This window comes from Typopeltis vanoorti, chromosome 18, assembly GCF_054136105.1.
Source record: "Typopeltis vanoorti isolate ZY-2024b chromosome 18, IOZ_Tvanoo_1.0, whole genome shotgun sequence".
Taxonomy (NCBI): Eukaryota; Metazoa; Arthropoda; class Arachnida; order Uropygi; family Thelyphonidae; genus Typopeltis; species Typopeltis vanoorti.
Window position 1 is genome coordinate 105,141,253 of NC_143566.1, and position 24,926 is coordinate 105,166,178.

At 37.6% G+C, this 24,926-nt stretch overlaps 1 protein-coding gene across 3 annotated transcripts in view; it reads left to right on the forward strand.

Annotated features, from left to right (window-relative positions):
• LOC150097025 (CD109 antigen-like) overlaps positions 1 to 24,926 on the forward strand; it is a 623,307-nt gene that overhangs the window by 142,414 nt on the left and 455,967 nt on the right. For all 3 annotated transcript variants that reach the window (XR_016549783.1, XM_090407831.1, XM_090407832.1), the window contains one exon: positions 23,676 to 23,906. Coding sequence is in view for 2 of the 3 variants with exons in the window: in XM_090407831.1 (XP_090263957.1) it covers positions 23,676 to 23,906 (231 nt within the window). In the remaining variant the exon portion in view is untranslated. The remainder of the gene's footprint in view (positions 1 to 23,675; positions 23,907 to 24,926) is intronic.

Consider the following 24,926-nt stretch of genomic DNA (forward strand, 5'->3'; position numbering starts at 1 on the left):
ATTATCAAGTCCACAGCCTTATTTACATCTAGTTTGCTCAACTCCCCATACACTTCTTGCTCACGTACAGTCAGTCTCTCCTCCCTATCATCAACTGCTCTCAATCTCTCCATGAAGTCACATTCACAAGATTGAAAGACCTTTATGAACTACTCATTAAGTATCTCCACCACTTTTTGCAACAGCTGTCTTTATACCATTTTCTCCAATCAATGTCATCCTTCCATAATCATAATTTCTTTTGCTGGCTACATATCAAAAGAACTCCTTAGAATTCTTTTTGGCTTCATTGGCTAACTGTTGTTCATACCTCACTTTAGCTACCCTCACCAACCTGCCTTGCCTAGTCTTTGTAGTCCTCATGGAATTAGTTATTTCCAGTTCTCTTATGCTGCCTCCATATAGCCCTTTTTCTCTATATCACATACTTAATCTCTTTATTCATCCATTTCACACCTACCTTATTTATACTTTTCACCCTTGGAATACATTTAGACATTGCATCATCTACTAGATAGTTTTTGAAAATTCCCCAAGTGCCAAGGGGTGCTTAAGGGTCAAAGCTGTATCACTGAGAGGAGACCTCCACATAGCCTTTAAAGAAATGCGGAGAATCGACTAGGACTTCTGACCTAATGTCCAATCCTCACCTTCTCATGGTTCACCCTGTTGGATATCTACCTGGATACTGAACGAACGAGGATGGGCTAGCAATTTGAGATTTAGCTGACCAAATAGTATTCTTATTGGTTAAACCAAAAATAAAAAATGATGGTACAACATGACAAAATTTCATGCCGGCTGGGGCGTTGCCCGGTTAAACAAGGCCCCTGTTGTTTTCTCCAGGGAACCAGGGCAAACAGCGAAAAGTCAGCTACTGGAACAAATCTGAGAACACACCCCAACTCAACATCACCAGAGTTAAAGATCGGTACTATCAACATAAGAAGCCTGAATGGCAAAGAAATGGAGCTAGCTAAGGAATTAGATAAGTACCAGATCGACATAATACGGGTGACTGAAACAAAAAAGACAAAAACTGGTGAGATCTTTCTAAGCAATAAATACAAAATGTTATATTCAGGCAATGACAATCAAGGAAAGAAGGAGTAGCCATAGTATTGAACACAAAATACAAGGCTAATCTTCTTGAATGGCAGGCAGTCACAAGTAGAGTGATGTGGGCAAATATGAGAATGGGGAACTGGATAATGAGACGTATTTGTGCCTATGGTCCCACAGAAGGTTCTACTAAGGTAGAAGTGGAGGAATTTTTTGATGCTTTATAAAAAGCAACTGACACAATGAAAAAGTAACAGATGGTCCTTGTTAGGGATCTAAATAGCAGAGTAGGAAATGCTTGTCAGATATACAAAAATATTTTGGGAAAATTTGGAGAAAAGAGCAAAGCTAATAATAATGGCAAATATCTGTTGGATTTCTGCTCAGGACATGGACTGGTTATCACTAACACCATGTTCCAACATAAAAATGTGCACAAATTCACATGGAGAGACGAGTTGGTAGCGATGTTTTCTCCCTGGTGCAGGACACCAGAGTGTACAGAGAATTTGAAATTGGAAGCAATCACTATTTAGTCTTGAGCAGGATAAAATTGAATTTCATATTGAAAAGAATAACATGTAAGAAAGTTTTAAAGTGAATAAAAGTTGAGCAGCTCTCAGATGTGAACTGTAGACTAACATGCACAAAGATTATTGAAGAAAAAATGAAAGAGTTTGAGAACAAGAACCAAACCTTGGAGATTTAGTATCAAGCCATGAAGAAAACCCTGATTGATTCAGCAAGAGAGGCATGTGGTGTGGTTGTCTGCAAGGATAGAAAAATCAGGACTCCATAGTGGATGCAGGAAGTTAAAGAGGCAGTGAAGGAAAAGAAGAAAGCATATCAAAAGTTCCTGGCAAATAAGTCAGCTTTTGCTCTTAGAGAATACGGAGACAAATGTAAGAAAGCGAAACACTGTGTAAAACTAGCTAAACAAAAGTCATGCAAGGACTTTGGCAAGTACATAGAAAATAAATATCAAGAAGGTGGTAAGATATTCTGGAGGTTGTTGAAGAAGCTTAGGAATGGAGGAAAGAGTGCTGAAAAGGAGGTATAGATGATAAAGGTGACATGAAAACAGGAGAAAAAGATATCCTTGAAGTGTTGAGTAATTACTTCGAAAAATTGCTAAATGAAACAAGCAGTGATAGCACAGTGGTAAAAAACACTCAACAGACATACAGTCAGGAATACATATCCATACTTGAAGTAGAAAAAGCCATCAAAGGCTTGAAATGTGGAAAGGCAGCAGGAGTAGATGATATTTGACCAGAAATGCTGAAGAATGGTGGTATAAAAGTCTTACAGTGGCTGCACTGCATAGTTCATAAAGCATGGACAGAAGGATGAATTCCCGATGATTGGAGTAGAGCTTTAATAGTGCCCATATATAAAAAGAGAAATAAAATTCAATGTGAGAATTACAGAGGTATTTCCCTACTGAGTGTTCCTGGCAAGATCTATGCAAGTATACTTGAGAAACGGGTGAGAAGAATTGTGGAAGAAAAGCTTGGTGAAGAACAAGCTGGATTCAGGCCAGATAGAGGCTGTCAGGATCAGATCCTCACTTCACGACAAATAGTTGAGAAACCATGGAAATATAACAAAGATCTGTATTTAAGTTTTGTTGATCTAGAAAAGGCATATGACATGGTACCAAGAGAGAGAAGCTATTCAATACTCCACAGTTATATGGTGTCAATGGGGCATTATATCAAGCAATACTTAGTCTGTATTTGAGTTGTATGTCGGCAGGTAGAATTGAATGATGTACAGGAAGATGGTTTAATGTTAAATCTGGTGTGAAACAAGGATGTACATTATCCCCTCTTTTATTCATTATCTATATGGATCACATTATGAAGGAAAGTGGTATTAAACATGATATCAGAATTGGAGATGTTAACGTCAGCTCTTTGCTTTATGCGGACGATGTTATATTTCTAAATAAATCCGCTACAAGAAAATAGGCAGAATCATTGAAAATGTCAACTGTGTTGTGAATGGAGAACCTGTGGAACAAGTAAAACATTTCAGCTACTTAGGCACGATTTTTTGTGAACATGGTAAATTAAATATGGAAATAGACAACAGAATCAACAAAGCTGGTATGGTAGGAAGTCAATTGAATAAATTCATATGGAATAAGAGAGAAATTAGTCGGAAAACTAAATTAGATGCATACAAGACTGTGTTCAAACCAGTTTTAATTTATGGATCTGAGAGCTGGATCAGAAGTAAAACACTTGACCAAAGACTAGAGACCACAGATATGAGAATCCTGAGAAAGATTACAGGCGTGAACAGATGGCTTCAATGGCAATATCATATTAAAAACGAGGATATTAGGAAAGAACTTGACATTGTCGGCATCCAGAAATGCGTTAGCAGAGCTAATCTCAGGTGGTATGGTCACTTAAACAGAATGGGCAAGGAAAGATTAGCAAAACAATTGTTCTCTGCCAGGTTGGCAGGAAAACGACCCAGAGGAAGACCAAGATATAGGTGGATTGATACGGTACGATGTGCCTTAGACGATAGAAATATAAGATCTAATAATGATAATATTGGAGTCTTGACAAGTAACAGACTGATTTGGAGGAAAATTGTAGATCAGAAGTTATTAATGATGTAAATTTTTTATGTAGTGCTATCATATCCTGTACACCCGTTGAGGGTACATGTCAGGAATTTGATGATGATATAATGACCCTTGGAATACATTTAGACATTGCATCATCTACTATATAGTTTTTGAAAATTCCCCAAGAGCTCTTCATAATCCCCCCCCCCTTGTAGTTCCACATATACCCTTTTTTTAGAGGTCCTCACACTCTGTCAATTACCCATCACCCAGGTAATCACTAATCGCCTCATAGTCACTTTTACCAATTGCTTGGGTGATTTGACACTTTATTTATTTATATAAATGAAGTGTCAAATGAAGTGTATAATTACATCCTCTGATGAGATGACCAAATCGAAGACCCTCAATCCTGGTGTGCCCTCTGTTACATTTAGTCTAAGGTAGTTATCCCTAAAAAAACTTAAGAACATTTTCTTTTCTTCCAGTTGCTATCTCATCATTCCAGTCTATATTGCCATAATTAAAATTGCCCATAATGATCACTCTTTTCTTATTTGTTTGGCTAATTTGATTATACAGTTCATACTCACAACCATCCACATTACCTGGTCTATAACTGCATCTAACCAAGTATTTCATTCCATTCACGTCTATCTCACACCATACTCCCTCAAAACCACTAGCACTATTTCCCTCTTGCATCTCTATTTTGTATGGACATAACTCTTTCTCTATCATCAATAGCACTCCCCCCTCCCTTTTTACCCCTTTTATCCTCAAGAAACACATCATACCCTTCCATCTCTATTCCTGTCAGGATGTTGTTTTCCTCCAACCATGTCTCACTTAATCCGACAATTTTTGGGTGAACAGACTCAATTAGTGCAACGTTTCATCTGCCTTGTTTCTTACACTTCTAGCATGTGTATACAAACACAGCAGCTCATTCCTGGATCTACAGCTAGTTCCACTGATACCACTCACCCAATGTGATCTCTCCATGCTTGACTGGGACCATTTCCCTTTCTGCTTATTCATTTTAGAACCGTCTTCAATTCCAACTGTTTCCTCTTGATCCCAGGTCATTCCATTCCTTTCCTGAAAATATTATTAATATTATTACAGGACACTTCCCATTGAGTCTGCAGAACTATCAAGGGAGGATGCCTACTCCACAACTCTCTGTCTCCACCAACGCCCACAGCCTAGTGTTCTCACAGACAATCACAAGCATCCATGCTCACGGCAGGATTTAAACCTGCAACCTTTGGCTGGAGAGCGGATACACTAACCACTAAGCCAACCAGGCTGACATCCATCTGTGTTCTAATATGAGAGCAATTTTTTTTTATGGGATATACAAGATACTATGACAATACTACCAGGGGTAAATGCTGGTCTTGAAATTCACGCTTGCTGTTGTTATCATTCAGGGAGTGAGAGGTGTGATTGAAATCTGATTAGCAGAATAATGAATTACTGACCATTTAAAACTATATATTTAGAAATTTATGTACATTTAATCATATAAATACAACATTTATTTTACAAATGATATTCTATCTTTTTCAATTTAGCTACTTGAATACAAATTCTACCCTATGGTTCTTCTTTATGAACTGGTTAATAACATCGTCATAAAAAGTTGGTTGTAACTTAATTTTCCCAAGCAACACACACACACTTGTAAAGGCTGGCTGAAGCTCACTGGCTAGAGCTACACTGACTGCGTATGGCCTGTGTTTAAGCTACAGAGTGAGACGATGTGTAAAGGCAATGTGCTCACATGAAATCACAGTGCTGCTGCGAGGACCTGGAAGCTCCTACAACTGAGCAAGCCAAGGTAGCTTTGACTAGACCAGCAAGCATCGGCCTTTGATACACAACGCAAAGCTCAATTATTGCCATGCCAGCTTAAGACGTCTTCTGTCTACAAAAATAAAAGCTTAAATATAAAGGTTTAAGATTATAAATGCATGCATTTATTAACAAATGAATATTACTTCTTTCTGAATTAATGAGCTTGCACAGCAAGCATGGAGAATTCGCCCCTGAATACTATACAATAAAGTTTGTATTATTTCTATTTTTCTGCTGATGGTTTTCTTCTAAATCAACTGTTTTATTTCATACCCAACTTTCAAATCGATAAGTTAAAATTAGTTTTAACATTATCTTATATACTAAGTTATCTTTAGTGTTTTGGCTAATTTAACTCTTATTCGGTATAAACATATTTATCTTGTCCATACCAGCTTTGAATATTCTGCTGCAGAAATTTTATTTGTTCTATAAGTTCTCTAGTGAGAATGCAGTAGTTGATGTTTTTCACATCCTTGCTGTTTTCAGAGTTTTTTTCATTATATTGTTGCATTTCATGCCAAATTTGTTACAGGCAGTCATTTAACTTAGTTAAAGAGTCTTGAATCTTCATCTTTCTTCTTTTCAGCCATTTTCTGTCCACTGTTGGATGAAGGCCTCCAGCAGTTCTTTCCACCTTTCTCTGTTCTTGGCAATGGTTGACCAATTTTTCCCAACAAATTTTCACAGTTCATCACTCAACCTTCTTTTAGGCCGTCCTCGGCCTCATTTCCCTTCTTTTGGAATCCAGTTTGTTACTATAGTGATCCATCGTGCATCTTCTCTCCTGGATAGATGTCCAGCCAATTTCCATTATAGTCGGTTATGGTGAAGAATGATGTCAGTGATGTGAGTCTGGCTTCTTATCCTGGTGTTTCGCTTCTTATCTTTTAATGTGATGCCTGGCATCAACCTCTCCATTTTTCTTTGAGTTGTTGTTAGTTTATTTGCCAGTGCTTTTGTTAGCAACCAAGTCTTGAATATACTAGATTTATTCAGCAGTATAATATCATTAACATTATTATTATTATTATTATTTTTATTATTATTATTACGGATATCTCCATGGAGTCAGTAGACTCATCACTAGCAAAATACCCAAACTAGCAAAATAATATCTATCATATCTCTTCTTGAATTCATTTACAGACGAAGAACTCACAACTGAGTCAGGCTATGAATTCCACTCATTCACCATCCTGAGGCAAAAAACCTCATTCTCACACCCTTGTTAACTACACTTTTCTTTAATTTCCAGGGATGATCTCTTGTTCTTCCATCACTATCGCACAGCTGAAACATTTCCCATGCATCAATCTTTTCTTCTCCACCTACCAACCAACCTCTGAAATTCACAAACTCTCAATCTATCAATGTAGGGAGCATTTCTTACATCATTCACTAACCTAGTCACTCTCCTCTGAACCTCCTCCACAACCTCCTCATCTCCAAGGAATCCAGGCAACCAGACCTGAGCACATAAAGTGAAGAGCAGAAATAATTTGAAATTATAAAGAAATTTGAGGAAGGCAGTTGAAGTATAAAGAAAATAGTTATTTTGGATGTTGAGATTGAAGGATTGTCATTTTGAAATATGCTAACAAGGTTTTCTAAATTTTTTGATTAGCTGATTTATTTTTTTGAAGGGTTCATTTATGTAAATCACTTTCAGTTATTATTTTGAAAATTTGATGTTAAAGTCATAATAGTCCATAAACTACATCTTTGAAAAACAAAGATGGAATGTATTGTACTTTACACTTGGTGGAGAGATATTGGAGGGGTGGAGAAAATACAGGGATCTAAAATTTGGAGGACATGCTACCAAAATTGTAAGAACAGTACAATGAATTCTGCAATGATGCAGACGACATTGACTTTTTGAAATAAGGAGATTCTGGTTTCATTGTATAAGGCCTTGATTAAGCTGCATATGAACTACTATTTAATTTAATATTTGGCCACCCAGTTTTCAAAAGGTTGAATAGATATTTGGAAGGCAAAATCAGATTATGAGAAGAAAATCTTGAACCTATGTGACTGACACTAATGTGGGAACAGAGGTGGATCAATTGTTGGTTCTTAAGGTATTGCAGAATCTCGATGTAAATACAGCTGTGGGATTAGATGGGATATCAGCTAGGGTTTTGCTAGAATGTGCAAAGGAACTGGCAATGCCTTTGACTAGGCTCTTTAATTTAAATCTCAGCTCTGGTAGAGCTCCAAGGGAGTGGAAATAGGGCAAAATAATTCCCTTGTATAAGGTAGGTCTTAAGACTGCAGTAGCAAATTATAGTCCAATCAGTATCTTAGGTGTGGTGGTAAAAGTACTAGAAAAATTAGTCAAAAAGAGAATTCAAGAATGAGTAGATAAAAATATGATACTGTATGAGGGTCAACATGGCTTTGTGAAGGGATGGTCATGCCTTAGTAATTTACTATCTTCTTATAATAGAGTAACAGCTGAGTTGGATAATGGAAATGGCTACACGATGATTTTGCAAAGGTATCTGTTGTGCAAATTAAAACAAATAAGGATGGATATGACACTGGTTAAGTGTATAAGAGGGTGGCTGCTGGACAGATATCAAAAAATGGTATATGGAGGGGCAGAATCAAGGCAAAAATAGGTGACTAGTGGTGTGCTGTAAGGTTCAGTGCTGGGACCGTTGCTGTTTAATTTGTACCTAATTGATTTAATTTGTACCTAAATGATATATAGGAAATAACCTGAAAGGAAATATTCAGTTGTTTGCTGATGATGCAAAATGAGGTAGAGTGATAGTTAATTAAGATGATAGAGCTTGCAGGATGATTTAAATAGGTTGTCAGTGTAGGCAAAAGAAGGTATCAGTTTAATGTGGAGAAATGTAAAGATATGCATTTCAAGATAAATAGATTACAAACCATGTATCATACTCTACTCCAGGATTGACAATTGACATTTATGTCTTTAGGGGTGAAGCAAGATGCTTTTCATATTCCCCGCTATCTGTTGTGGTTACAGTGAGGGTAAAATTTATGAGCAATTTGCTCGCCCTGAATGGGCATGGAGATTATGCATCGCTATAGGAGGCTAATATAGCTTTTGGTCTTCTATATTTGAATATGTCCGTTGGATCATATGCTGCAGCTTGCTGAACCAAATTGTTGGGATGTGTGGACGTCTTGAGGAAAAACTTGGATGCTAAGGATTGTAGAAAAGAGAAAATATAGGGAATATTCGTGTCTCTGTGGAGTTGATTGTTTCTAACATACCACGGGGCATTCAGAATCATTCTCAAGCACTTGTTCTGCACCCGCTGTAATTTGTTAATGTTAGCATTAGAGATATGGCTCCAGACTGGAGAGGCATAGGTGATTATAGGATGAATCGTCATCTGGTATAGTTGCAATTTGATTCTGTTGCTGAGCTTGCTAATTCTATTAATTAGCAGATAGATCTGAGCTATGGCTTTAGATGCCTTTGCGCACGAAGACTTGATGTGTTGGTTGAAAGATAGCTTTTTGTTGAGAATTATACCCAGGTAATTTGTTTCTGTCTGCCAAGGAATTTTAGTATTGAATAGTAACACATTTCCTGCAGGAGACATTGGCCTTTTTGAGAAAAGAACGGCTGAGCTTTTCAGGGGGTTGTCTTCCAGTCTCCACTTGGAGAACCAGCCCTCCAGCTTTAGAAGGTTTTCTTGAAGCTTTCTGTTAATGAAATGGAGTCTGAGAGATCTGGTTAGTATTGCCATATCGTCCGCATACAGGGCCAAAATGGAAGTCTTCGGATTGTGCGGGATGTCTGACATGTATACAGAAAACAGCAATGGAGCCAGTAGAGATCCCTGCAGCACTCCAGCAAAGATATGGTGCTGGGACGATGTAGAACCATTGATTTTCACTTGCATTGATCTATTCTGAAGATATGAATGGATTAGATGAACCATTTTTAGTGATGTACCAGCTGAGATAAGTTTGTGCAGGAGACCAAAATGCCAGATTTTGTCAAATGCTTTGGATAGGTCTAGGAAAACAGTTCCCGTACACTGGCGCCAGTTGTAGCTGGTGGTGATGTATTCGACAATTCTGTGGATTTGCTGAGTAGTACTATGGTGTTGCCGAAAACCAAACTGTTCTTTAGGGAGGATGTTTAGGTCATTTACTGAGGTTTTGTGTCGTGAGAGGATGACCTTCTCTGCAACCTTACCCAGATTAGAGATAAGACTGGTTGGACGATAATTTTGTGGTAGGTGTGGGTCTTTGCCTGGCTTATGAATAGGAATTACATCAGCAAGTTTCCAGGTGGAAGGAAAATAGTGAAATCTTAAGATTGCATTTATTATACTGGTAAAGGTGCAGTACAGCTTTCCGAGGCAGCAGCTTGATTACCCTGTTTGAGATGCCATCTGGTCCAGGAGCTTTATTGTTCTTAAGTTTTTTAATAATATCATATAATTCAACAGGTGATGTGGGTGCAATATGGTCAGTGCTGGTATCTGGAAGATTTAAAGCATGTCTGACCTGTCTGTGGATTTTGTACAAGTGATTGAAATCTAAGTTGTTATAAGAGGGTTTTTACTGATCTTCAAGAGACTTTAGTATGGCTTCGGCCTTATCTACATCTGTGTGAATCTACTCCAGGAAACAGATGAAGCTAAAAGTCATATTTTCATATACGAGTAGCCAAAAGGTGTCCCATCTAGTTATTAAAATACTCTGTATTAGAGATAGTTGTTGGAAGTTTTTCCACATGGTTATACTATAAATTAAAGATAACAAGAAATTATATACTTGGTTTAATCCTTTATCCAAGTGTAAGCAAATGAAACTTTATCAAAGTGTAAACAAACGAAAACTAATGACTTCAACTACTCTAAAAACTATCTGTAATCCAGAATATTTTAATAATATGGTGTGACACCTTTTGTCTACTTGTATATGAAACTATAACTTTTGCATTATTTCAACCTTAATATAACAACCACACGCAAGATCCTGGCAGGTGTGCCACAGGGTTCTCTTTTGGCTCCCCTGCTGTTTTCTATCTACATAGCTGATATTCCACAAAAAAATCCAAGTTCAACAATCACAGCATTATATGTGGATGATACCACTTTATTAGCAAGATCTCTCAGTCCCAAACTAGATATCAAAAGACTTCAAAACAGTATTCACACATTGGAGAAATGGCTGATGGACTGGGGAATCCAAACAAACCCACTGAAGAGTTCATCATCCTATTCACCAAAAAGAAGTTTCAGATCAAGGAAGACATACACCTGCTAGGTGTCAAGATCCCACAGGGTGAAGTCAAATACCTCGGTGTCATGCTTGACAAAAAACTCCAATTCACCAATCATATAAAACACATAAGCTCGAAGACATCCAAAGCAATCGCCCAGCTCTACTAGTGATCAACAGAAGAAGTAAACTGGATATCCAGAACAAACTACTCATATACAAGATGGTAATACGACCAGTCATCACTTATGCATCTCCTGCATGGAGCCACACCTCGAATACAAATATTCAAAAACTGCAGAGGATACAGAACAAATGCCTGAGAATGATTCTCGATGCCCCATGGCTTATCAGAAACTCCCAGATTCACAGAGAAGTCAACATTCCCTACATCGCATCCCTCCCCATGATCTAGCAGCAATGTTCTTCACCAAGACAAACAATCATCCAAACCTGCTGATCAAGCAAGCTTCAGACTACAATGAAACAGAATTCTACAAATGCAAAAGACCCAAGTCAATTTTATGCTCAGCTGACCACAGCTAATCTCACTGCCCTTCCTGGGCAAACTTAATGCTCAATAACTCTCCACTCAAAGAACTTCCCCCTCAGACAAAGGGGAATATGAAAAGCATTTATGCTTCACCCAACAAATCAGCAACGTTTTGCTTCTGCCTTAGTATCACCTCTGGCTCTAGCTCCCAATGATGAGACTTCAATAAAGGGTCTGGCTCCCACTGATGTGCTTTTGTGCTCAAGTCATTGCTTTCCTTGAGATATGAGCGGCTCTGCTCAGTGGTGGGGTAAGCCTGCCATTGGGCAGAGCTACCACTGAGGGTCCTTCTCAGGGCAGGGTGAGCCTGTCACTGAGTGGAACTACCACTGAGTTAAATAATCCTTTGGGTCACTGTTGGGTGAGCTAAGGGATTGTATGAATGAGTTTTTGGAGAGGTATCCCTGCACTTAAACATACCTCAATAAAGGTCGAAACTGATCTGGATAGTGGCCCTCCCATAATGCATAACATTATACATGTCTGTAAGGATATGTGCTTTGCATTATGGGATACTAAGGCAAGTGATGTGAAGTCATTAGCTTCTTTATACGAGTTGCCTGAGTCCTGAAAATACTTTGGGCGCAAACTTTTTTGTTTACACTTCAGTAAAGGATTAAACCAAGTATATAATTTCTTGGTATCTTTAATTTATAGTATAACCAAGTGGAAAAACTTTCTTCGAACTGTCTGTTTGCCATCAGTACCCTGCAAGTTACACTTTTTCTCATCAGAAAAAATCACTCTTTTCCAATGATCAGGGGTCCATTTTTCATGCTCTTTGCGCCAATTTAACTGAGTCAATCTCGTTTTTTTGGTTAACAAGCGCTTCTTTTTAGGGTGCCTGGCTGTAAGTCCCTGTTGAATGAGTCTTCTCCTGGCATTTACAAAGCTTGCCACAACTCCTGTTTTTTCTTCCCAGTTCTGTTTCAGTTCTCTGGACGATGGATTGTGGATATTTGAGGCAGAGCTGCTTTAGAACTCGATCTTGGCATGGTGTAGTGGCTTTCTTCCTGTCCCCGTCTTCCTTTCAGCAGATCTAGTGTCCTACACTTTCGACAGCAGCCATACCATAGTAGATTGACTACAGGATACCCTTTTAGCTATTTCATGAGAGCAATAGCCTTTTGTTCAAAGCTTGAATCACACTTTTTCTGTGAAGTGTTCACTGCATGTAACTAGCCATAGTGATTTCAACAAAAAAATGTGAAAACTATCTCTTGTTGTCTGTTTATAGCATAAAAAATTTGGACGCAATATCAGCAATATTACAATATGCAGAAACCCGTGGGAATGATAGATGATGCAATACAATGAAATATCTAATGATAAACCAATGTAAATGACCATTTAACTACTAAAAACCATATTATTATTATTATTATTATTATTATTAAACAAGACCTCATGGGGTCAAAGACTCATCTAGGAGATCCTTTTATCTCACACACATCTTATCATACCGCATCTTAAACACATTCAAACTCCTTGCAGACAACACACTCTCAGGCAAGGCATTCCAATCACTCACAACTCTGCACGAAAAAAACCTGCCTCTCACTCCCCTACTCACACCCTCTTTATACAGTTTCCAGGGATGACCTCTGGTTCTCCCCTGATCTCCCACTATTCTCTGTAGAACTTCCCCACCATTGATCCTATAACAACCCCTTACCAACTTGTAGGTCTCTATCATATCTCCCCTCTTCCTTCTCTCCACTAGACTCTGCAAATTACATCTTTTCAATCTTTATTCATACTCAACATTCCAGATGCCAAAAACTATCTTAGTCAGTCGCCTTTGGACCCTTTCCAACATCTCTTCATCCTTCTGAAAACCAAGTGTCCAAATCTGGGCACAGTAGTCCATGTGTGGCCTAATCAAAGCCTTATACAATGGAACAAGAATCTCCCTACTTCTATACGTCAGTGTTCTCCGCATTGTTCCCAGAAGTCTTTGTGTTGTCTTCACAATTTTGGCGATGTGTCCCCTAAATTTTAGATCCTTATCCACTATCACCCCCAGATCTCTTATTTCCTGTACTTCCAACAATATATTATCACCAAGCATAAATTCTGCATCCCATCTTTGTTTTCCAAATTTTAAAACCTTACATTTTGCAACAGTGTACTCACATCCCCATTTGCTTACCCAAGCACTCAATTTATTCAAGTCTTCTTGCAAGGCCACAACATGTTCACTACTCTTTATGGTTCGTCCCAACTTTGCATCATCTGCAAACTGAATATCTCCATCCAAATCTTCGCCAATATCATTAATATACAAGTTAAATAGTAATGGCCCTAAAACAGATCCCTGAGGCACTCCACTAGTGACTTTCCTTTTCCTGGATATTGCACCCTTATACACAACTTGTTGATACCTATCAGATAGCCAGTCTCCAATCCAATGCTAATCTAATATCCAACCCCATCTGCTCTAGTTTGACTGTCAACTTATCATGAGGTACTCTATCAAAAGCTTTTGCGAAATCCAAGTATATTACTGTGTATCCTTCTCCTCTGTCCAAGGAAGCAGTCACTTTATTGTAATAAGTAAGTAGATTACTAAAACACGACCTCCCTTTAGCAAATCCATGCTGTCCATCAAAGATTATATCATTGTTGTCACCCCAACTCTGGATCCTAGTTCTCACAAGCTCCTCCAACAACTTAACCACAACACCTGACACACAGATAGGCCTATAGTTTGATGCTTGAGTTCAATCACCTCCTTTATGAAGTGGCACAATCTTGCCCTCCTTCCACTCTTTAGGGACTTGACCAAGTGCAAGACTCGTATTAAAAAAATATGTAAAGGCCGGCTTCAACTCCCTGGCACATTCCTTCAGAATACACGGTGATATATTATCAAGTCCCACAGCCTTATTTACATCTAGTTTACTCAACTCCCCAAACACTTCTTGCTCGCTTACAGTCAGTCTCTCCTCCCCATCATCAACTGCTCTTAATCTCTCCATGAAGTCACATTCACAAGATTGAAAGATCTTATGAACTGCTCATTAAGTGTCTCCACCACACATTCTGCGACAGCTGTCTTTATACCATTTCCTCCAATCAATGTCATCCTTCCATAATCATTCTTTCTCTTTGCTGGCTACATATCGAAAGCACTCCCTAGGATTCTTTTTGGCTTCATTAGCTAACTGCTGTTCATACCTCTCTTTAGCTACTCTCACCAACCAAGTCACCCTCCTTGCCTGGTCTTTGTAGACATCATGAAATTGGTTACTTCCACTTCTCTTATGCTGCCTCCCCAATGCCCTTTTTCTCTGTATTGCATGCTTAATCTCTTTATTCATCCATCTCACACCTACCTTATTTGACCTTCTCACCCATGGTATACATTTAGACATTGCATCTACTAAATATTTTTGAAAATCCCCCAAGCTGCATTGATCTCTTTTCCAGCTAACTCCTCATTCCATGCTACACCTGCAAGCTGTCTCCTGAGCTCTTCATAATCACCCCCCTTGTAGTTCCACATATACCCTTTTTTCACAGGGGTCCTTGCACTGCTGGCAACCACCCAAGTAATCACCTCATGGTCACTTTCACCAATTGGTGGATGATTTGATACCTCATTGATAATTACATCCTCCGATAAGATGACCAAATCCAAGACCCTTAATTCTCTCGTGCCCTCTGTTACATACTGTCTGAGGTAGTTATCCGTCAAAAACTCAAGAAAATCATTTTCTTTACTTCCAGTTGCTATTTCTTCATTCCAGTCTATATTGCCATAATTAAAATCACCCATAATGATCACCCTTTTCTTATTTGCTTGGCTTATTTGACTATACATTTCACTATCACCACCATCTACATTACCAGGTCTATAACAACATCCCACCAAGTATTTGATTCTATTCACCTCTATCTCACACCATACTGCCTCATAACCACTGGTCCCATTTGCCTCTTGCATCTCTACCTTGTATGGACATAACTCTTTCTCTATCATCAATAGCACTCCCCTTCCCTTTTTACCCCTTCTATCCTCACAAAACACATCATACCTTTCCATCTCTATTCCTGTCAGGATGTCATCCTCATCTAACCATGTCTCACTTATTCCGACAATCTCTGGGTTCTTTGTTAGTATCTTCTTTTTCACATAGGAGTAAGTGAGCATGTTTGTCTAGTGTAGAGGTAATACCAAGTTTTTGAGGTGGATAGTGATGGGACTGTGCATGGAGATATCTGTTGGTGTGAGTTGGTTTTCTGTAAATTGAAATTTTTAATTTCTCAGAAATGTGAGTGAGTCTGACATCCAGGAATGGGAAAGTGCCATCAATCTGTAATTTTCCAGTAAATTTGATATTTGGGTGTTGACTGTTGAGGTGGGCAAGGAAGTTCTTTAGAGATTCAGGACCTTGGCTCCAGATTAAAAAGATGTCATCAATATATCTTTTCCACAATTTTGGGTTCAAAGGAAAGACTGAGATAGTTTTTTCTTCAAAAGATTCCAAATATATGTTTGCCAGTATGGGTGATAATGGGTTACAAAATGGGTTACAAATTAGAATTAATACAGTGAGTTAATAAAGGCATAACTTTTTTTTTGATAATTTATCTTTTAGCAACATAAGAACTTCCTTTGTAGGTACATTTGTGAACAGGAATACAACATCAAAACTATCCATAATTTCTTCCTTTTTAAAATTAATGTTTTTTTACACTTGAAACAAAATCAACAGAATTTTTGATAAAAGAAGAGGACAAGCTGAAAAAACATTCTAGTGATTTTGCCAAATACTTTGAGAGTTTATAAGTGGGTGGATCAATGCCTTCTACAATTGGTCTTAGTGGAGTATTTTCTTGAAATTAATGAAATTCAATATTAAATATTAAATTTCATTAATCTTCTTCTGAGCCCTTTTTATAACCATTTATGAATATAGGTCTCCTCCATTTGTTTCCATCTTTCTCTGTTGAAGGCTTCCCTATGCTAGCATTCTCCAGCCATCTTCATTAGGTCACCCGTCCATCTTCTCTCTGGTCATTCCAGCATTTATCTTTCTTCATATGGATGCCACTGTGATTGTCTTTGTCCATCTATCACTTTTCATTTTGGTTTCAAAATCTCTTCCCCTAAATCCAACACTTTTGTTTCTTTTCTTATATGAAAACAAGTCTGATGGTTAGCATGGCTCTCTCTATTTGTTCAGTTTTCTTCATTCTGTCCAGTATTTTTTTGGTCATTGGCCACATCTCTAATCCATAGGTCATAACTGGGATGATACACTGTTTGAAAACTTTGACTCTATTTTCTGGTTTTATTTTACTGCACCGGAAACTTTTTAGTTTTCCAAAAGCCATCCAGCCTAACTGAATTCTACTCTTTATTTCTTCATAAATGCTTCTTTTTCCTAATGTAAAAGTTCTTCCTAGGTATATGTATTCTTGTGCTTGCTCTATTTTATTACTCTATTATTATTTGCTCTCTTATCTGGTTTCCTTCGATATTTCTCATTATTTTAGTTTTTCATAGTTTATGCATAATTCTACTTTATTTGATACTATATTTAATTCATTCATCATTTCTTCTAGTTCTCTTTTGTTGATTGCTATTACTACATTATCATGAACATATCGTAAATGATTTGGTTTTTTACCATTGATTTCGATCCCTTTGTCTCTCCAGTCTACTTCACTCAGGGTATATTCTAATACTGCACTAAATAATTTGGTTGAGATAGTATCTACTTGACATACTCCTTTATTTATTTGGAATGGGCTGCTTTGTTCATATATAAGGATACTAGCAGTTGCCTTTTCATATATTTTGTTTATTAGCTGTATATAATTTTGGCTTAGTTCATATTTCTTTATTGCTATTAGGATTGCTTGTTTCTCAACTGAAACAAATGCTTTCTTATAGTCTGTAAAATCAAAGTAGAATGGTAAGTTGTATTCTCTGCATTTTTCTCAATGTTTAATTACTAGACATTTAATAAAGACGTGTGTTAGGCATAGTATATTGTTTTAAATAACAGCTTCATACATGTAGTAGAACACTAAATATAATTTATTACTCCTATATTGGTGTATAAGCTGCAGAGGATGGGAATAAATAATATATTGGTTAGACAGATTGGTGATTGGCTCTCTGAATGATACCAGCAAGTTGTCTATGATGCAGCAGTCTCAAAAAAGAAGGGAAACCAGTGGGAAATGGAGGGATATGTAGTTTTTCATGAAGACAGACACGGCAGAAAGGGAGGAGGAGTACCTGTTGATGACAGCAGGCTAGTCATCAACAGGTACTCCTAGTCATGGTGGAGATGCAAGAGGAAAATAGTGGCAGTGGTTTTGAAGTTATATTATTATTGTTATTATTATTACGAGTATCTCCATGGAGTCAGTAGACTCATTGCAGGAGACCCAAACTATCCAAACAATATCTATCATACCTCTTCTTGAATTTATTTACAGATGAAGAACTCACAACTGAGTCAGGCAATGCATTCCACTCGTTCACCACCCTCCAAGCAAAAAATCTAATTCTCACACCCTTGTTAGCCACACTTTTCCTTAATTTCCAGGGATGACCTCTTGTTCTTCCATCACTATCACACAACTGAAATATTTTCCCTGCATCAATCTTAAAGAAACCTTTTAGTAATTTAAATGTTTCTATCATATCCCCTCTTCTTCACCTATCAAATCTATCAATAGCAATAGCAATCCACAAGCTCTTAATCTATCAATGTAGGGAGCATTTTTTACATTACTCACCAACTTAGTCATTTTCCTCTGAACCCTCTCCACAACCTTCTCATCTCCAAGGAATCCAGGTGACCAGACTTGAGCACAGTAATCCAAATGTGAAAGTATCAACTCCTTATAAAGGGGAATAATAACCTCTTTATCTCTGGATGTTAGTGTGTTCTTCAATAACCAAGTAATCCTATGTGCAATCTTGGACACCTTTGCAATGTGCCCTCTGAACTTCATCTCCCTGTCCACCAACATCCCCAAGTCCCTAGCATCATCAGTCTCTTTGAGTACCATTCCATCAATGTGGTACACAGCTGGTAATCTTTTAATCCCAAAGTGCATAACTGTACATTTTTCCACATTGAACTGACATCCATTACCTTTTGCCCAATTTGGCAGCTTATTTAAATCATCCGGCGAACTCTCAATATCAAGCCTTGATTTTTTATTGCACTACCCAACTTTGCATTATCAGCAAACAACTGACTATCTCCCTTCAAGCTATTTCCTATATTATTTATGTGCAAATTAAACAATAACGGCACAGAGCGCTGAGGCACACCACTGATCGCCTGCCTCCCCGGACTCTGCTCCTCCATTCGCCACTTTCTGGTATCTCTCCATGAGCCATTCTCTTATCCATTTAGTATCCATCCCCATCTGCTCTAATTTGTACAATAGTATTCCATGAGGTATCCTGTCAAAAGACTTAGCAAAAATCTAGAAGTATCATTGTGTAGCCATTCCCCTTGTACAACTCAGATGTCATTCTGTTATAAAAGGTTAATAAATTGCTAAGACAGGATTGAACTTTAACAAAACCATGTTGGCCCCTATAGAGTATTCATATTCTGATCCACAAATTCTTGAATTCTGTCCTTAACCAACTTTATCAATACTTTTACCACCACTCCCGAGATGGTGATTGGTCTGTAATTAACTACTGCAGTCTTAGAGCCACCTTTACTCAGGGGATCCACTCCCTAGGGACCACACCAGAGTTCAAACTTAAGTTAAATAACCAAGTAAGAAGCGTTGACAATTCCTTTGCACTTTTACACAATACCCGAGCTGATATTCCATCTAAACCTACAGCAGCGTTTGCATTTAAATTCTGCAATATACTAAGAACCTCTGATTTAATAACTTCAGTTCTCATGTTAGTTATTGCTACAGCTACACTCTGAGATATCCTCACTTGGCTGATAGACTTTTGAAAAATGATCACTCAGTAACTCTGCTATTACATCTGAACTCAATACCATCAGTATCCACTAAGGTTATCCTTCCAAAGTCACTCTTCCTTTTACTTGCAACATAGCGGAAGAACTCTTTGGGATTACCCTTGATTCCCTTGGCTAAGATCTTCTCATAATCTGATTTAGCTTTTCTTACTATGCTGGTAATCTTCCTAGCTAGAGCCTTGTACTGATCACCTTTCTCCTTGTAAATTCTCCATAACATTTTATTTTTTTTGCAGATCAGGCTTGATCTGCAAAAAAAGAAAAACTCATCCATCTAATGCCTACCTTGTTTGTCTTCCTGACCATGGAAATACATTCTGATATTGCCTTCCTCAGATACCCACTGATTTTATCCCATGCACTGCTAACATCTTTCCCCTGCAATGTTCTGCCATGGGATGGCTGTAAGCTCACCCCGAAGCTTGTTATAATTTACCTAATCTGTAGTTCGTATCTGTAGCACCCCTTCTTTAGAAAGAAATCCACAAATTTTGCAACCTCCCAAGTCAATACCACATGATTGCTCTCACCAATTGGAGGTAACGAGGACACCGTACTTCTGCATATGTTCTCTGAACCTATGACCAGATCCAACACTCTCACACCACGAGTCCCTTCAGTTATGTATTGTTTCAAGTAATTATCTCTTAGAAGGTGTATGAATTCCATTTCCTTTTTGCAGCGTGGTATTTTCTCCTTCTGATTGATATCACCATAATTAAAATCCCCCATAATAATCACTAACCCTGCACGTAATTTGCTGATGCATGAATTCAATATCATCCCCTGTACCCCCCCCCCTGGCCTATAGCAGCAACCATCTGTATATTTGGTTGCATTAGTCACTATTTCACACCAGACCATCTCAAACGTATTATCATTCACATGTCTATCATCTTGATATACTACTTTCTTTGGCTGCAATTCATCAGCTATCATCAACAGTACTCCTTCCCCTGTTCTATCTTCTCTATCCTCCCTGAAAATACTGTACTCATACCCACCACATTCAATTCCAGTAACCACATCTTCTGCTTACAGCCAAGTTTCACTAATCCGTACAACTTTTGGCGAGATTGCACTGACTAATGCCAAAAATTCTTCCCTTTTATTTCGAATGCTTCTTGCATTAGTATAGAAAATTTGCAGATTCCTTTAGTTTTTATACGAGCTTTAGAACTGATATACTGTACATTCTACTAATTTCAGTAGTCTCATTCTGATTTTTATCCACTCTATTCTTCAAATTATTCCGCAAAAAAGGATCAACAAATATACATTCACTGCATAAGTTTCTCCCTCTTACAGTCAACCTTTTCATTTTTAGTTTCCCTGCCAAATTATTATTATTACCACCCCAGGACCTCATGGAGTCAAAGACTCATCTGGGAGGTCCTTTTTTCACACACACAGCTTATCATACCGTTTTTTGAACACATTCAAACTCTTTGCAGACACCACATTCTCAGGCAAGGCATTCCAATCATTCACAACTCTGCACGAAAAAAACTTGCCTCTCACTCCCCTACTCACACCCTCTTTATACAGTTTCCAGGTATGATCCCTGGTTCTCCCCTGATCTGTCACTATTCTCTGTAAAACTTCTCCACCATTGATCCTATAGCAACCCCTTACCAACTTGTAGGTCTCTATCATATCTCCCCCCTTTTCCTCTTTTCCACCAGACTCTGCAAATTACATCTTCTCAATCTTTCCTCATACTCAACATTCCAGAGGTCAGAAACTACCTTAGTCAGTCTCCTTTGAACCCTTTCCAACATCTCTTCATCCTTCTGAAAACCCGGTGAAGAACCTGGGCACAATAGTCCATGTGTGGCCTAATGAAAACCTTATACAACGGAACAAGAATCTCCCTACTTCTACACGTCAGTGTCCTCCGCATCATTCCCAGAAGCCTTTATGTTGTCTTAATTACTTCAACTTGTTCAGAAAAGTAACTTCTTCAAATGCTTATGACCTTCCATGTTCAGATGCAACCCATCTCTTGCATACAGTTGTCTTGTATATGGTGTGGAGGTAGACAGTATGAAACGTTTGTAAGATGTTGCTGGTAATGTGAAGGGCAGTGAGAAAGAAATATGTATTCGTATTAAGAAAAGAATAAGAAAAGGTGATCATTATGAGTGATTTCAATTATGGTAATTAGACTTCATGGTATATCACCATGTCTTGAGGGAACGTTCCAGGAGAGGTCACAACAACTTGCCTTTTTAACAATCAGTCTTAAACTGGCCCAAGTTTCAAAGGAGTAGAAAGAGGGAAAAATTGTTCTGCTTCATAAAGGAGACAATAAGACTAAGGCTTCAAATTATAGGCCAATCTGCTTATCTGGAGTTGTGGTCAAGGTGCTTTAGAGGCTAGTGAGGACCAGGATTCAGAATTGAGTGGTTTGCAGTCAACTTTTCTTTGATGAACAGCCTTGGTTGATTGGCTCAAGGAAGATCATGTTTTAGCAGTCTGCTTACTTATTTACAATGAGGAGACATCATTGGACAAGGGGGGGGGTACAAACACAGTAGTATAATTAGATTTTAGAAAAGGCTTCAATAGATTTCCACATGACAAGCTGGTAATTCTATTGGAACAGATGGGACTGGATGGTAGATTAATGTGTTGGTTTGGAAATTGGCTGTCTGATGATTGGTATCAGCAGGTTTTGTATGGAGAAGCAATATCCCAGATGAAGAAAGTCACTAGTAGTGTGCTTTAGGTGCTGTTTTCAGGAATAGAATATGTTGGTGTGGGTTAGAAAATCTTTAATTTGGCCATTATTTCAATGGCTAATTGTGTTGTTATCTAAAAGGTTTAAGGTATTATTTTTTGTAGTAACTAATGAGTTCCGTTTTGTTAGCTTATGTATTGACATATTTTACATAAATTATTTATGTAAATAACAATGGAAAGGGCTTGAATGGTGATATACAAGTTGTTTGCTGATGGTGCAAAGTTAGGGAGGGAGAATCATCTTGTAGAATTAAAGGAGTTGGTATGGTTGGCCGATTGGGTAGCATACCCACTTTCCAAAAAAAAAACAGTTCGGAAAGTGGGTGTGGTACTCAGTTGACTCCTACCATGGACATGGATGTAAAAGCCTGTTCTGGACGAGCTTGTATAGCTCCCTGAGTTTATAAAGACTTATCTTTAAAAAAAAAAAAAAGGACTTCAGTAGACTAGGTGAATGGGGCAAGTGTGTGTGTGTGTGTGTGTGTGTGTGTGTGTGTGTGTGTGTGTGTGTGTGTGTGTGTGTGTAGAGATGCCAAGTCAATGTAGCAAACTGTTAGGTTTTAAAATTTAAATTAAAAATTTAAAAGTGTGGTAAGTGCAGAGACAGTGAATGCATTTAAGGCGAAGTATGATGAGTGGTGTGTATGGGACCTTCCAGAATGAGTCTCTCAACTCTATGTAGATCTGATGAGCAAAGAATGAGATTTAGAGTATAAGATTGGTGGGGATATCTTAGAGAAGTTGAAGGAGATGAAAGATTTAAGGGTGTTGATGGATAGGTACGTGAAATTTCAGAAACATTTTGCTAAACAGCACAGCAGATTATGGCAGTGATGTGGATAGCACTGATATGTGGAAGTGAGGATATTATGATTCCATTGTACAAGTCGTTGATTAAAACACATACGGATTATTGTGAACAGATTTGGTCACTTGGTTTCCAAATGGATTATGAGTTGTTGGAGAGGGTTCAGAGATGATTGACTAAGTTGGTTTTAGATCTCTGGAATGTGGGGTATGAGATAGACAGACAAATGCAAACTGCAGAGTCTAGTGTATAGAAGGAGGAATGAAGACATCATTGAGACATATCAGTTAGTAAGGGATAATTACCAGATAATGTGCATGAGGTGTTTCATAGAATGGCTGAAGATAGGAGAACAATAAGAGGACATCTCTGAAAGTGTGGTGAGTGCAGAGACAGTGAATGCATTTAAGTCAAAGCATGATGAGTGGTGTGCATGGGGCTTTCCAGAATGAGTCTCTCGACTCTATGTAGATCTGATGAGCATCATTGTAATAATAATATTTCACTAGCACATTGCAACTGTTGTAATCGGTAAGCTGATTGTTATATTTACCTTGTATTCTTAATCTTTGAATTGCTTGTTATTTTCACGTGCTGACAATGTACTATTAATTTCAGTATGAAATATCTATACTTTTCATTAAAGTTTACTATGGTTATCATGTTTTTTCATTGTTTCAGTAAATGAATATGCCATTTGCATTTATTCATTTATGAATAAATATGAATAAATTGAACAATTTCAGGATTTCTACATTTATTATTTAATCTGTAAAATCATTATTATTTTCATATTTATATAGTTTGTTGCAGTTTTCCAATTGATTTATAATTTTTCAGTTTCATGGTACATATGACTTCAGTTTTTCGATGGAACGACTCCGTCTTTTAGTTGATCCAATATCTTTAGAACACTGTGAAATTGAAGTGCAGGCTTCAGTAGGAGAACGGTTTATAGATGCCATTGTAACAGGATATGCCAGAGCTCGTGTTATCAATGCTACTATTAGTTTAAGGTTTTTAGGAGTGAATCCACAGATCTTCAAGCCAGGAATGCCTTTTCAAGTATATGTAAGGAAATCAGTTTTGTTTATATATATATATATTAATTTATAACTTTTCAGTTTCATGGTACATATGACTTCAGTTTTTTGATGGAACGAAAGTATATCTATTATTTTTTTTAAATTTATGACATATATATATATATATATATATATATATATATATATATATATATATATACACACACACACACTAGGGGTCTATGCCCCCCCCTGGCACCTACAGCACCCCAACCCCCATGTTCTGGACTGGTAGGCCATTTCTCCTTGAATTCTGATGACTCGAATTTTGAAGACTCGACACTCAGGGTAATCCACGAGTTTCAAAACATTTCAAATAACTTGACAAAAAACGTGATACAAAAACATTTCATAAAAACGTTTCATAAAAAGGCTTATCATTTTATATCTATAGGGTAGATATATATATATATATATATATATATATATATATATATATATATATATATATATATATATATATATATATATATATATATATATAGTCAAGATACCTATATATATATATATATATATATATATATATATATATATATAGAGAGAGAGAGAGAGAGAGAGAGAGAGAGAGATATCTTGAACTATTTCTTTATTATTATTATTATTATTAAACAAGACCTCATGGAGTCAAAGACTCTTCTAGGAGGTCCTTTTATCTCACACACATCTCATCATACCGCATCTTAAACACATTCAAACTCCTTGCAGACACCACACTCTCAGGCAAGGTATTCCAATCACTCACAACTCTGCACGGAAAAAACCTGCCTCTCACTCCCCTACTCACACCTTCTTTATACAGTTTCCAGGGATGAACTCTGGTTCTCCCCTGATCTCCCACTATTCTCTGTAGAACTTCTCCACCATTGATCCTATAACAACCCCTTACCAACTTGTAGGTCTCTATCATATCTCCCCTCTTCCTTCTCTCCACTAGACTCTGCAAATTACATCTTTTCGATCTTTCCTCATACTCGACATTCCAGAGGTCAGAAACTACCTTAGTCAG